At 31.1% G+C, this 13,265-nt stretch overlaps 2 protein-coding genes across 4 annotated transcripts in view; both read left to right on the forward strand.

Moving 5' to 3' along the window:
* On the forward strand, positions 389 to 2,376 carry LOC107622449 (B3 domain-containing transcription factor VRN1). 2 transcript variants are annotated; one of them, XM_016324338.2, is made up of 4 exons: positions 389 to 650; positions 1,052 to 1,595; positions 1,696 to 1,781; positions 1,879 to 2,376. In XM_016324338.2, the coding sequence occupies exons 1-4, from the start codon at positions 552 to 554 to the stop codon at positions 2,122 to 2,124; spliced, it is 975 nt and encodes a 324-aa protein (XP_016179824.1). In that variant the 5' UTR covers positions 389 to 551; the 3' UTR covers positions 2,125 to 2,376. The 2 variants fall into 2 exon arrangements, with proteins under 2 accessions (XP_016179824.1, XP_020969304.1); XM_021113645.1 differs by having other exon boundaries at positions 393 to 650; positions 1,035 to 1,595.
* LOC107621185 (B3 domain-containing transcription factor VRN1-like) overlaps positions 12,395 to 13,265 on the forward strand; it is a 2,909-nt gene continuing 2,038 nt past the window's right edge. For both annotated transcript variants that reach the window (XM_016323220.2, XM_021113646.1), the window contains exon 1: positions 12,395 to 12,494. In XM_016323220.2, the coding sequence (XP_016178706.2) occupies positions 12,396 to 12,494 (99 nt within the window). In that variant the 5' untranslated portion in view covers position 12,395. The remainder of the gene's footprint in view (positions 12,495 to 13,265) is intronic.

Here is a 13,265-nt window from a genome sequence, read left to right on the forward strand (position 1 = left end):
GTCTCAATTTTGTCCTGCCATCAATTCTGTTAATGGATCCCTAATAGCAGGACATTATTCAGTCAATTTTGAAACATTAGGAACTTAAATAGAATGATTAAAACGTTAAAGACAACTTTAAAACTTATCCCAAACGTTAGGGACAAAAACGATACTATAGAAAGTGTCTTATTTTATTTGTTTTTAATTTTTTTATTTAAATTACTTAAAAATAAAAATAAAACAGAGTAAAACTCAAAATTAAGTCTGAAATTTAAGTGCATAAAAGGAATTTTATCTTCTTCTTACTTAGAATTATGTCTAAAATTTAAGTATTTTTAAATTTTTGTCTAAATTATTTTAAAAAAAATTAATAAAAAAAATAAGACTCAAAGTCTGAAATTGAGAGAGGAACTTATTTTGTTCTTACTACCCAAAATTGTGTCTGAAATTCAGGCGTACAAAGATCCTTATTTTGGTTTTTTTCAGATGCTGTCTTCTTAGTTAGAGAGATCCACTGAAGAAGAAGAAGAACATCCATGGCTGTAATTCTGTGAACAAGAAGAGCATCCATGGCTTCCTCTAGCTTCCAAAAAAACAAGCATTCTCTGTTCACTGTGATCCGTTTCTTCAAGATTATTCTCAGAAAAAGCCTTGATGATGGATATCTTGTGAGTATTTCCTTCCCTTCCTATCCTCTTTTTTTTTTTCTTTCACTGTTTTTGTTTAACACATACAAAATTTTTCATTTGTACTTCTTGTGTTTCACTCTTTTTGTCAAATTTTCTATGCGAGGTAACAACCACACACATGCATGGCTTCTTTTCTTACCAGCTAGTATATGCTCCTCAATATTTATGCTTTTTAGTTGAGTTTTTGATTGTTAGTTAGTTAGAGCAGTAACTGAATCAACAAAGCTGCTGTTAGGAAAGGATAATTCTTAGAAGGTTGTTAAGAGGTTGAGTGATACAAATAGAGTGAATGGAATCAATTTCTGTGTATCTTGCCAGTTTTGTGTTAGATTGAGTTTTGATAATTATGGTTACCAACAACAGTTTCATTGACATTGCAGAAAATACCAACCAAGTTCAGTAGGAAGCATGGCAATAATATGCCAAATCCAGTGTATCTGAAGCCTCCAGATGGCACTCAATGGAAAATAGATTGGACTAATAATGGTGATGAGATTCTGTTTCAAAAGGGTTGGAAAGAGTTTGCTACATTTTACACTTTGGATAATGGTCATTTGTTGTGGTTTAAGTACAATGGAACTTCTAACATCAAAGTAAACATATTCGACATGAGTGGCCTCGAAATTGAGTATACTTCCAATGGCCGAATCGGTGATGATAACTTGGTTGAGACTTTGGAGGCACCGCCGCCACGAAGGGGCCGAGGCCGGCCGAAGAAGAAAGTGATAGCAGAACCAAAGCAATCATGTCCTTCTACAAGTAAAAAAATGAAAAGAGCCATCAAAACTAAAGACATGGATAAAAGCCCCAATACACAAAACTTGAAGCAGCATGTCAAGTTCAAGATTGAAGAAGATGGTCAATCTGAAGAGACAACAGATATTAAGCAGCCAATAGTTCAATGTGCCAGACCAGATATAGATGGTCTGTTTCATGATCTCATCATTCTTTCATTTTTTGGATTCTACTGATTTTGTTTAACTTTTTATATTTTCTTTGTGGCTAAAATGCATAAATACCTTAGTTATTAGAGAAGCAAGGAAGTTCAAGTCGAAAAATCCTTCTTTCGTGATAAAGATTAGGCAAAAGCACCAAGCAGGATCACCAGCAGTAAGTTGATTCATTTATCTCTGTGCAAACTTTGTATGTCATGCAAAATTGAGACTGTTGTGAACCATGATGATGAAATATTCTGATATGATTGCAGAGTCTTCCAGTTTGCTTCTTCAGAATGTACTTCGAGAACACGAAGCAGTATGCAACTCTACATGTTGGAAAGAAGCAGTGGCATGCAACATTGATCTATTATCCATATAAGAAGAGTGCCATTATCTCTAATTGGCGCTTGTTCGTTAAAGAAAATAACATAAAAGCCGGAGATGTTTGTATCTTTGAGCTCATTAACAGACAAGATCCAGAGCTTAAGGTTCATATTTGTCGAAGCCATGATTAGGGAATGGCAATGCCTACTTGTGTTGCAGATCAATGGTGTATGTTCAGGGATCAAGAGTTTTCATCACACCTAAATGGTTGCATTGAAGTGATATCTCCTTACTACCATAACTAGAAATGTATCAATGATCAATGCAGAAACAACACATTTAGAATTATAGACTGTTGGTAGTATAAGATGTTATTTGGACAAAGTACCTAATCAAAAGTTATCCAACTACTTATTTTCAAAGCAATTATGGTTTGAATCCTATTTCACTCATTCTCCCTCATTTATTATACTTATTGCTTTTTAGAAAGTTACTAATTATTTGCAGAGTTGCAGTAATTACATCAAAAAATCCAATGTAAATAAGTTTTAATGAGTGTATAACTTTTTTTAATTCATTGTATTGGACTAATTGATACAAGTTTTTTATGTCATATTTAAGCCAAACTTAAAATAAAAGTTCATTTCGCTTACTTTATGTAAGATATACTTGCATACTCATAAGTTCTGTCAAATTTTATGTGAATATGTCCATTACAATACACAATCTTGTGTATGAAATAAGATCCATAGGTACTTTTCTAATTTCTGGTTTATAGTGAGAACAACACTGCAACAATTAAGTGTGAACTGTAAAGAAAAACATGAATCCATGTCACAACTCTTAATCCTTAAACAGACACCATTGCTTTGCAACATGAATAAGCATTCATGACTAACATTCAAGTTTGATTTCATTACAGGCCACTGCTTCTTTCCACTGTGTAGATTTACATACTCCTTTGTTTTCTTAAAGTGTTTTCTGAAGAAGACTGCTGGAATGCTCTGCATCACACATTATATATATATATATATATATAATCACCATTGTTCAGAACAAAGTAACAGAATTTTTGCATCACATGAAATTTTTTTGACAGAGATAAATGTGTCAACTTACTGTTGAAGATCTAGATAGTTGAGTTTGCCTTATCTTGGTTAAGAAAGAGGGATTCTTTGACTTGAACTTCCTTGCTCCTTTAACAACTTTACATGTGCACCATAAAAATTTGCATGGAAGTTACTTGTAGCTAAGTTCAAGCTTCAGACAACACAGTAATTTTTATCCATTTGAACACAGCCTAAGAACAATAAGATATTTATGGCATAGTTACGTGGAATACAATACGTTCTGATATGAAAATGGATATGCTGACGCAGTAGTCATATGTAAAATATTTTATGTGAAACATATACATATGATGTTCTTGTATGCATAGAAAGAACCTTCTTTTATTTTTTTTTTTAATTTTTTGTCTAAATTAAAAGTGAGATTGAGAATTATGTATAAAATTTGGGTGCATAGAAGGAACCTTATTTTGTTTTTTTTTTTTAATTTTTTGTCTACATTAAGAGTGGACTCATAAATTAGGTCAGAAATTTAGGCGCATATAAAGAAACCTTATTTTGATCTTTTTTATATGTTGTTTTTGTTATTACAGTGATCCATTGATTGGTTCATGTGAACATGAAGAACATTTACGGTTATGCTTCCTCTTTTTTTGATGAGAAGGGAGGTCAAAGACCCCAAACAAAAAGAAACAAGAACAGCAAAACAAAACTAGGAGCCCCTAGGATGCATACAGCTAAAGCAATCTAAATCTAAGGCCAAAGATATATCAGGAGGGGGCACATCATAAACATGGAGGCTAAGGGGAAGAGTCTGTCCTTATTTTGCAAGGATGTCTGCGACATAATTCGCTTCTCGCAAAGTGTGGGTCCATTCAGAGATAATCAGACGTTGAGCTTGAATGTTGATATCTGCGAGGAGTGATGCACATGGGTGTCTTGTAGCGCAACCACTCTTCACGAGCTCCAAAACTGATGTAGAATCTGTTTCAACAATGATTTGGTGGAAGTTCTTTGCCACTGCAATTTGAAGGCCACACACAACCCCCCAAATTTCAACTTGCTTTATAGAGCAACTACCCAAATTGCAAGAGAAACCAGCAATATATCTCCCCAAGTGATCTCTAAAAACTACTCCACATGCTGCATTATTCTGATTTTCATAAAAGGAGCCATCAACATTGAGTTTAATAACATCTTCTGCAGGAGGGAACCAGCGTATGAGGTTGTTGTGGGCTGTAACGGTATGCTTCATTTTTCACTGGTTCTCCATAACTCTTAGGTATTCCTCATGTCTTGCTTTAATATTGAATAAAGCCAAGGTAGAAGGAATCAACTTATTCTCAAACACCTAACTGTTTCGGCAGAACCACATGTGGGAAGTCGCGTAACCAAACAAATTTGACCAGTTTGTTTCTTTCGATATATTGCTTAAAAGCCAGTTAGAAAGATCAGAGCCGAAGAATGCAGGCAGTTGACCTGATGGAAGGAGATTGCACCAAATGCTCTTGGCGAAGAAGCAGTCATAAAGGACATGTAAAGTGGATTCTTCATTTCTGCTACACCTGGGGCAGCGATCATCACTTGTCATGTGTCGTCTCTTTCTTGCTGCATTAGTAAGGATAGCGTCATGGGCCACTAACCATAGGAACATGCGGATGCGTTCTGGACCTTTCCACTTCCAAATAAGGCTGAAGATGTTGTTGGGTTGACCGGTGGTATCATGAATATCTTGATAAGCCGATTTAAGTTTGAAAGACCCATCTGAGGTGAGTGCCTAAGCGATTTAGTCTTTCTCCTTCCAAGGGGATGGTGGGATCAATGCATTGATCTTTTTGACAATATCGTCCGGGAGCCATTCCTTAATCCTCTTGATGTCCCAATCCCCTGAAATAGATAGAAAATCCGTGAGGGAGCTATTATAGTCAATAGTATCAATACTTACCTGGTGAACATGCTTATCCAGGCTCCCTAAATTAGGCACCCAATTATGTTTCCAGAAATTGATTTTCGAGCCATCTCCAATCCGCCAAATGGTGTTTTTTTGACATTTTTCCAGTTTTCACAAACTCTTTTCCACAGATTTGAGTTGCTCTGTTTTCGCACTACTCTCAGGATAATGTCTTCACCTCCTCCATATTTGGATCGCAGAACTCTAGCCCAAAGAGCATCCTTCTTCTCAATGAGGCCCCAACCCACTTTCATCATGAAGGCTCGATTGAGGGTACGAGCATGACGAATGCCCAATCCACCATTATTTTTATGCTCGCCAATTTTTTTCCAACTCAAGCGATGAATCTTTTTTGATTGAGCGGTTTCTCCCCAGAGAAAATTCCTGCATTTATGGTCAATAGCATTACAAGTAGTAGAGGGAATTAAGGCGGTTTGCATAGTGTATGATAGAATAGAAGAAATGACAGATTTCACCAGGGTGTTTCTTCCTGCCAAGGAGAGGGATGAAACCTTCCAAGAGTTGAGTCTGGTGTTGAGTTTGCTAATGATATCATCGAAAGTACTACCAGACACTTTATTGTGATGGAGAGGAACTCCAAGATATTTTCTCAAGTTGTCCGTTCTGGCGAAGCCCAAGGCATCACTGATCTCTTCTCTTATGGGGCCCCCAACATTGCTAGAAAAGAAGATACGAGTTTTTTCCTGGCTAACCGTTTGCCCAGAGCTCTCACAGAAGGTATTAAGACATCTTTTTATAACACTAGCCTGGTTCATATTAGCCTCAGCAAAAAGAATCAAGTCGTCTGCAAAGCATAGGTGAGATAGTGCCGGACCCCGTCTCTTGATGCGAATTGGCTTCCAAAAACCGTGATTGACCGCACAGTTAATAAGCTGAGATAGGCGTTCAATGCACAAGACAAAAATGTAAGGAGATATTGGGTCCCCTTGTCGAATACCCCTTGTTGGTTTAAACTCCTCCAATTCTTCACCATTCCAAAGAACTCGCATTCTTGCGGAGGAGATACAGGAGAGAATAAGTTCAATAGTATTGGAAGGAAGCCCAATGTCCTTTAAAGTATCCTCCACAAAAGACCATTTGAGCTTATCATACGCCTTTTCGAGGTCGATCTTGATCGCCATCCATCCCTGCCTCCCTTTTTTATTTCTCATGGAGTGGATTACTTCCTGTGCAATGATAATGTTATCTGAACTTTGTCTTCCTGCACAAAGCTGCATTAGGTCGGACTAACCAGCTTCTCCATGATTCTCCTCATACGACTAGCTAGAATTTTAGTAACAATCTTGTACGAAACATTACATAAGCTTATGGACCTCATTTGTTTGAGGTTAGACACAGAATCTACCTTTGGTATAAGGGTGATGAGGGTCTCATTCAGTTCACTGACGTGTTTGAGATTGTGGAAGACAGTTTGGATCAACCTACAGAGGTCAGGTCCGACTTTATTCCAATACTGTTGGTAAAAAATAGCTTGTATGCCATCCCTGCTCAGCGCTTTTAGGCTTCCAATAACAAATAAAGTGTCCTTAATCTCCTGTTGCATCACTTCACCACCCAAGATATTAAGCTCAGTAGTGTTAAAAGTCAGAAATTCATTTTTTAGCACATATGGAGGGTTATCGCTGGTATCTTGGTAGAGATTTGAGAAAAATGAGAAAGCAAGCTGCTCCAAATCGTTTTTCTTAGTGACCCAAATACCATCATCATTTTGTAAGGCAAGAACTCTGTTTCTTCTTCTTCGAATCATCGTATGCTTCCTCTAGCTTCCAAGAAAAGTAAGCATTATCTAGCTTCATTTAATGAGTTTAATGAATTATGAAAATGATACCGTCACTTATTATTAATACCATATAATAATATCACTTCAAAAATAATATTCCATGCAAATTTTAATTTTAAATGAGTTTAGTTATCGTATACGTCAAAAGTGATACCTAAAAAATATTTCATTAGAGTTATAGAACTCAAGAATTATTTCTGAAATTTAGATATATTCAAAGAATCTTATTTTCGTTTTTTTTTTCCAAATTACTTAAAGGATAAAAATAAAAAAAAATGAAATTCTGTGTGAAATTTAGACGCACAGAAGGAACTTTATTTTGTTCTTTTTCATATGTTGCCTTTTTATTAGAGATATTCACTTATTTTTTTGTGCAAGAACATTTTTAACTATGATTTCCTCTAACTTCGAAAAAAATAAGCATTATCTAGCTTTATTTCTAAAATATTAGACACATTTAAAGAATCTTATTTTTGAATTTATATTTTTTTTTATCCAAATTACTTAAAAGGTAAAAATAGAAAAAAAAATGATTCAGTATGAAATTTAAGCACATAAGTACATAACAGAGAATTTTTTTTTTAATTTTTTGTCTAAATTAAATGTGGGACTCAAAAATTATGTCTAAAATTTAGACGCATAGAAAGAACCTTATTTTATTCTTTTTCAAATATAGTCTTCTTAATAGAGGTATCCACTTATTCTTTGTGAATAGGAAGAGCATTCATAGCTATGGCTTTCTCTAGCTTCCAAAAAAAAGTATCATCTAACTTTATTTAATAGGTTGAATGGATTATGAAAATAATATGGTGTACCGCATACTAGTATCACTTAAAAAATAATATTCAACGCAAGTTTTAATTTTAAATGAGTTTAGTTATTGTATAGGTCAAAAGTGATATCTAAAAAATATTTTATTAGAGTTATGAAATTCAAGAATCAACAAATCTTATTTTTGTTTTTATCAATTTTCGTACAAATTACTTAAAAGGTAGAAATAGAAAAAATATGAATCAGTATAAAATTTAGGCACGTAATAGGAAATCTTATTTTGTTTTTGTTTTTTAATTTTGTTTAAATTAAATGTGAAATTCATAAATTATGCCTGAAATCTATATGCATAGAAATAATCTTATTTTGTTCTTTTTCATATATTGTCTTCTTATTAGAGATATCTACTGATTCTTTATGAACAAGAACATTTACAGCTATGACTTTTTCTAGTTTCAAAAAAAATAAGTATCATCTAACTTTATTTAATAGGTTTAATGAATTATAAAAATGATCCGGTCTCTTGTTTCTGATACCACATACCAATATCACTTAAAAAATGATATTTAATGTAAGTTTTAATTTTAAATGAGTTTAGTTACTATAATGGTCAAAAGTGATACATAACAAATATTTTATTAGAGTTATGAAACTCAAAAATTATGTCTAAAATTTAGGCGCATTCAACGAATCTTATTTTAGTTTTTATCATTTTTTGTCAAAATTACTTAAAAGGTAGAAATAGAAAAAAGTGAGACTCCAAATAAAATTTAAGCACAAAACAAGAAACTTTATTTTATTCTTTTTTAATTTTGTCTAAATTAAATGTGAAATCCAAAAACTATGCCTGAAATCTATGTGCATAGAAGAAATTTTATTTTGTTCTTTTTCATATGTTGTCTTTTTATTAGCTAGAAATATCCACCAATTCTTTGTGAACAAAAAGAACATTCATGGCTATGATTTTTTGTTAGTTTAAAAAAAAAGCATCATCTAGCTTTATTTAATAGGTTTAATAAATTATGAAAATGATACGTTCTCTTATTACTGATACCACATACAAGTATCACTTAACAAATGATATCCAATGCAAGTTTTAGTTTTAAATGAGTTTAGTTACTGTATAAATAAAAAATGATACCTAAAAAAATTGTATTAGAATTATGGAACTCAAGCATTATGTCTGAAATTTAGGCACATTCAGCGAATCTTATTTTATTTTTTTACCTTCTGTCCAAATTACTTAAAAGGTAGAAATAGAAAAAAGTGAAACTCAGTATGAAATTTAGACACATAACAAAAAATTTTATTTTATTCTTTTTTTAATTTTGTCTAAATTAAATGTAAAATCCAAAAATTATACCTGAAATCTATGCGTATAGAAGGAACCTTACTTTGTTCTTTTTCATATGTTGTCTTCTTATTAGAGATGTCCGCTAATTCTTTGTGAACAAGAAGAATATTCATGGCTATAGCTTTCTCTAACTTCAAATAAACAAATAAATAAATAAACATTATCTAGCTTTATTTAATAGGTTTAATAAATTATGAAAATGATACGGTCTCTCGTTATTGATACTATATCAATATCACTTAAAAAATTATATTTAATACAAGTTTTAATTTTAGATAAATTTAGTTATTGAATAGGTCAAAAGTGATATCTAAAAAATATTTTATTAGAGTTATAGAATTCAAGAATTATATCTGGAATTTAGGCACATTCAACGAATCTTGTTTTGATTTTTATTATTTTTTATTCAAATTATTTAAAAAATAAAAATAGGAAAAATTGATACTCAATATGAAATTTATAGCCGAAACTTTATTTTGTTCTTTTTTTAATTTTTTGTTTAAATTAAATGTGGGATTTAAAAATTATGCGTGAAATCTAGGCGCGTACAAAGACCTTATTTTGTTCTTTTTTATATGTTGTCTACTTATTAGTGATATTCACTTATTCTCTCTTAACAAGAAAATTATTCTTGGCTATGACTTTTTCTAGCTTCCAAAAAACAACAAGTATCATCTAACTTTATTTAGGGCCCATTTGACAAACTTCAAAAGTAATTTTTTTGGACTTTTTACTTATGAAAAGTAATAGTATTAATGTTTGGTGCAAGTTTCAAAACCAAATTGAAGCTTTTTAAAAAGCTATTTAGGAGCTTATAGAGAAGTTAAAAAAACGACTTCTCTCATAATACTACTATTTTTTATCACATTTTTATAAAATAAGCACTTTAAAAACTAAAAATCCAAATACAAAATAATTTATTTATAAACTACTTTTAATATAACTATTTATTGTTTAAGTTATTTTTTAAAATGAGTTTAATTAAGCTATTTACCTAAATTGAGGCTTAATAGGTTTAACTGATTACGAAAATGATACAATTTTTTGTTACTGATACCACATATCAGTATCACTTTAAAAATGATTTCTCATGCAAGTTTTAATTTTAAATGAATTTAGTTATTATAAAGGTCAAAAGTGATATCTAAAAAATATTTCATTAGAATTATAAAACTTAAGAATTATGTATGAAATTTAGACACATTCAAAGAATCTTATTTTGATTCTTATCTTTTTTTTTGTTCAAATTACTTAAAATGTAAAAAATAGAAAAAAATGAAACTCAGCATATAATAGGAAACTTAATTTTGTTCTTTTCAATCTTTTATTTAAATTAAATGTAAAATCTCAAAATTATGACTGAAATCTATGCTTATAGAAAGAACTTTATTTTGTCCTTTTTTATATATTGTCTTCTTATTTAAGATATCTACTGATATTTTGTGAACAAAAAGAACATTCATGACTATGACTTTTTTTAGTTTCGAAAAAAAAAAAATCATCATATAAGTTTATTTAATAGATTTAATGAATTATGAAAATGATACGGTCTCTCTTACAGATACCAAACCAGTATCACTTAAAAAAATAATATTTAATACAAATTTTAATTTTAATTGAATTTAGTTACTATAGAGGTAAAAAATGATACATAAAAAATATTTTATTAGAGTTATAGAATTTAAGAATGAAAAAGCATGAGGAGGCAATGTATGTTTTATACAATGTGTACAATGGAGTTAATTTGAAATTAAAACTAAATTATAGACAACTAATTGATTTTGAATAGTTTTCAATTTGAAATTTAAATCAAATATTAGGATTACCGTCGGATTTGGAAACAAATAATCAACCTCCCTCACTTCTCTCTTTCAATACGGTTTGTCAACGTTCTATACCTTTCTCGTCGAGTCTCGCCGGTACACTAACGCCATGGTCACCAGCCGCCAAGGAAGAACGCGCATATTGTGTGGATCGAACTAACGGCACCGCAACAACTCGGACGTCCAGCACCTCCGTCGCAGCAGATGTGTGCCTTCTTCCCGACACCGTCCTCACATCCTCCGATGCGCCTTTGCTTTCTCCCATTCCTTTAAGTCTCTTCTCACCGATGATACCACCATACTCTTCTTCTTCTTCTTCGGATCCAAGCATGGTTAGCTTCTTTCATGATTTGAGCCCTATGCTTCATAACAGTGTCGCTTTTGTCATGACTAGTCCTTCAAAATTATGTTTCACCACAATAATAGTTTCTTCTGTTTATTCATCTTCTTCTTCTATTTTAATGGTCAATTTAGGATGGTCATTTTAGTAGGTATGCGGATGGTTATTTTATTTTTATGTAGATGATTATTTTGATTAGATTGAGTTTAGTTATATATAATTAAAATATGTTAGATGTTCAATTCATTAGATATGCGGATGATTAATTTTATCCTTAAGTGGATGGTTATTTTTATTAAGGGTGAGTGCCGTGTGGCAAGTCAAGTAACGACGGTGAAATGTGATGATTATTGATGAAGGTGGGGTCGCTGCCGGTTGAAAAAGAATAGAGTATCAGAGGATTTTAGATGGTTATTTTTTTGAAATAACTAACTATATTTTTTAAAAATTTGAAATTTGAAAGTGGAGAATTTGAAATTTGAAATTTGATGTGAAATAACTGGATAAGAGTTTTTAAATTTATTATTTCGTGGATAATTTTCATTTTAATTCATATTGGGCTAAATAAGTAGCTCATTGTACACATTGTACAAATATCCCATTAGCTCTCTAGTGGGACTCAGAATGAATTATATCTGAAATTTAGGCACATTTAACAAATCTTATTTTATTTTTTATCATTTTTTATTCAAATTACTTAAAAAGTAGAAATAGAAAAAAATTGGACTCCATATGAAAACAGAAACCTTATTTTGTTCTTTTTCAATTTTTTGTCTAAATTAAATGTGTGATTCAAAAATTATGCCTGAAATCTAGGTTATGAACAAGAAAATCATTCTTGGCTATAACTTTTTCTAACTTCCAAAAAAATAAGCATTATCTAACTTTATTTAATAGGTTTAATGAATTACAAAAATGATACAGTTTTTTGTTACTGATACCACATACCAGTATTACTTTAAAAATAATTTCTCATGCAAATTTTAATTTTAAATGAGTTTAGTTAATGTACAGATCAAAAGTAATATCTAAAAAATATTTTATTATAGTTATAAAACATAAAAATTATATATGAAATTTAGATACATTCAAAAAATCTTATTTTAATTTTTATCCTTTTTTATTCAAATTACTTAAAATGTAAAAATAGAAAAAAATAAAATTCGGTATAAAATTCAGGCACGTAATAGGGAATTTAATTTTGTTCTTTTTCAATTTTCTATTTAAATTAAATATAAAATCCAAAAATTATGCCTGAAATCTATGAAAAGAATTTTATTTTATTCTTTTTGATATGTTGTCTTCTTATTTAAGATGTCCACTGATTCTTTGTGAATAAGAAGAATATCATAACTATGGATTCCTCTAACTTTCAAAGAAACAAGAATTCTCTTTCCATTGTGATCCGTTTCTTTAAGATTGTTCTCAGAAAAAGCCTTGATGATGGATATCTTGTGAGAATTTTCTTCTCTTCCTATCCTCTTTTTATCTTTCACTGTTTTTATTTTACACATACAAAATTAAGAGAAATGCTAGGGGCCAACAACTTTTGTGATTTATAGCCATCAAATAGCCATCAATGATGGTTTTAATGGTGTGAAATTGGTGTGAGATTTCATTCAATGGCTCACTTTTCTTTGCTGGTTACATGCTGACCAGAATTTGAATTTAACAAAGTTGTTAGCCCCTAGACTTTTCTAAAAATTTTTTCATGTATAGTTCTTGTGTTTCACTATTTTTGTCATATTTTCCATGTGAGGTAACAACCACACACATGCATGGTTTCTTTTCTTACGAGCATAATATGCTCCTCAATAATTTTGCTTTTTTAGTTTTGAATTTTTTATTGTTAGTTAGTTAGTTAGAGTAGTAACCGAATCAACAAAGCTGCTGTTAGGAAAGGATAATTCTTATAAGGTTGTTAAGAGGTCGAGTGATACAAATAGAGTGAGTCGAATCAATTTTTGTTTATCCAATTTTGTGTTGTGATTGTGAGTTTTGTTAGGGGTGTATACAGATCGGATCGGATTGGATATGGCCGAAAATTCGGTTCGATCTGCACAATTCTTATGGATCGGATCGGATAGGATATCGGATATATCTGCATAATTAAACCTTCTCTTTTTAATCATATTTTTATGTAAAACATTCAATAAAAATATTTCTTTCACACTTTTAAATTTATTTATTCCTAAAATATTTTTAATCAAACTTTTTTAAATAAC

This window comes from Arachis ipaensis, chromosome B10 (genome assembly GCF_000816755.2).
Source record: "Arachis ipaensis cultivar K30076 chromosome B10, Araip1.1, whole genome shotgun sequence".
Taxonomy (NCBI): Eukaryota; Viridiplantae; Streptophyta; class Magnoliopsida; order Fabales; family Fabaceae; genus Arachis; species Arachis ipaensis.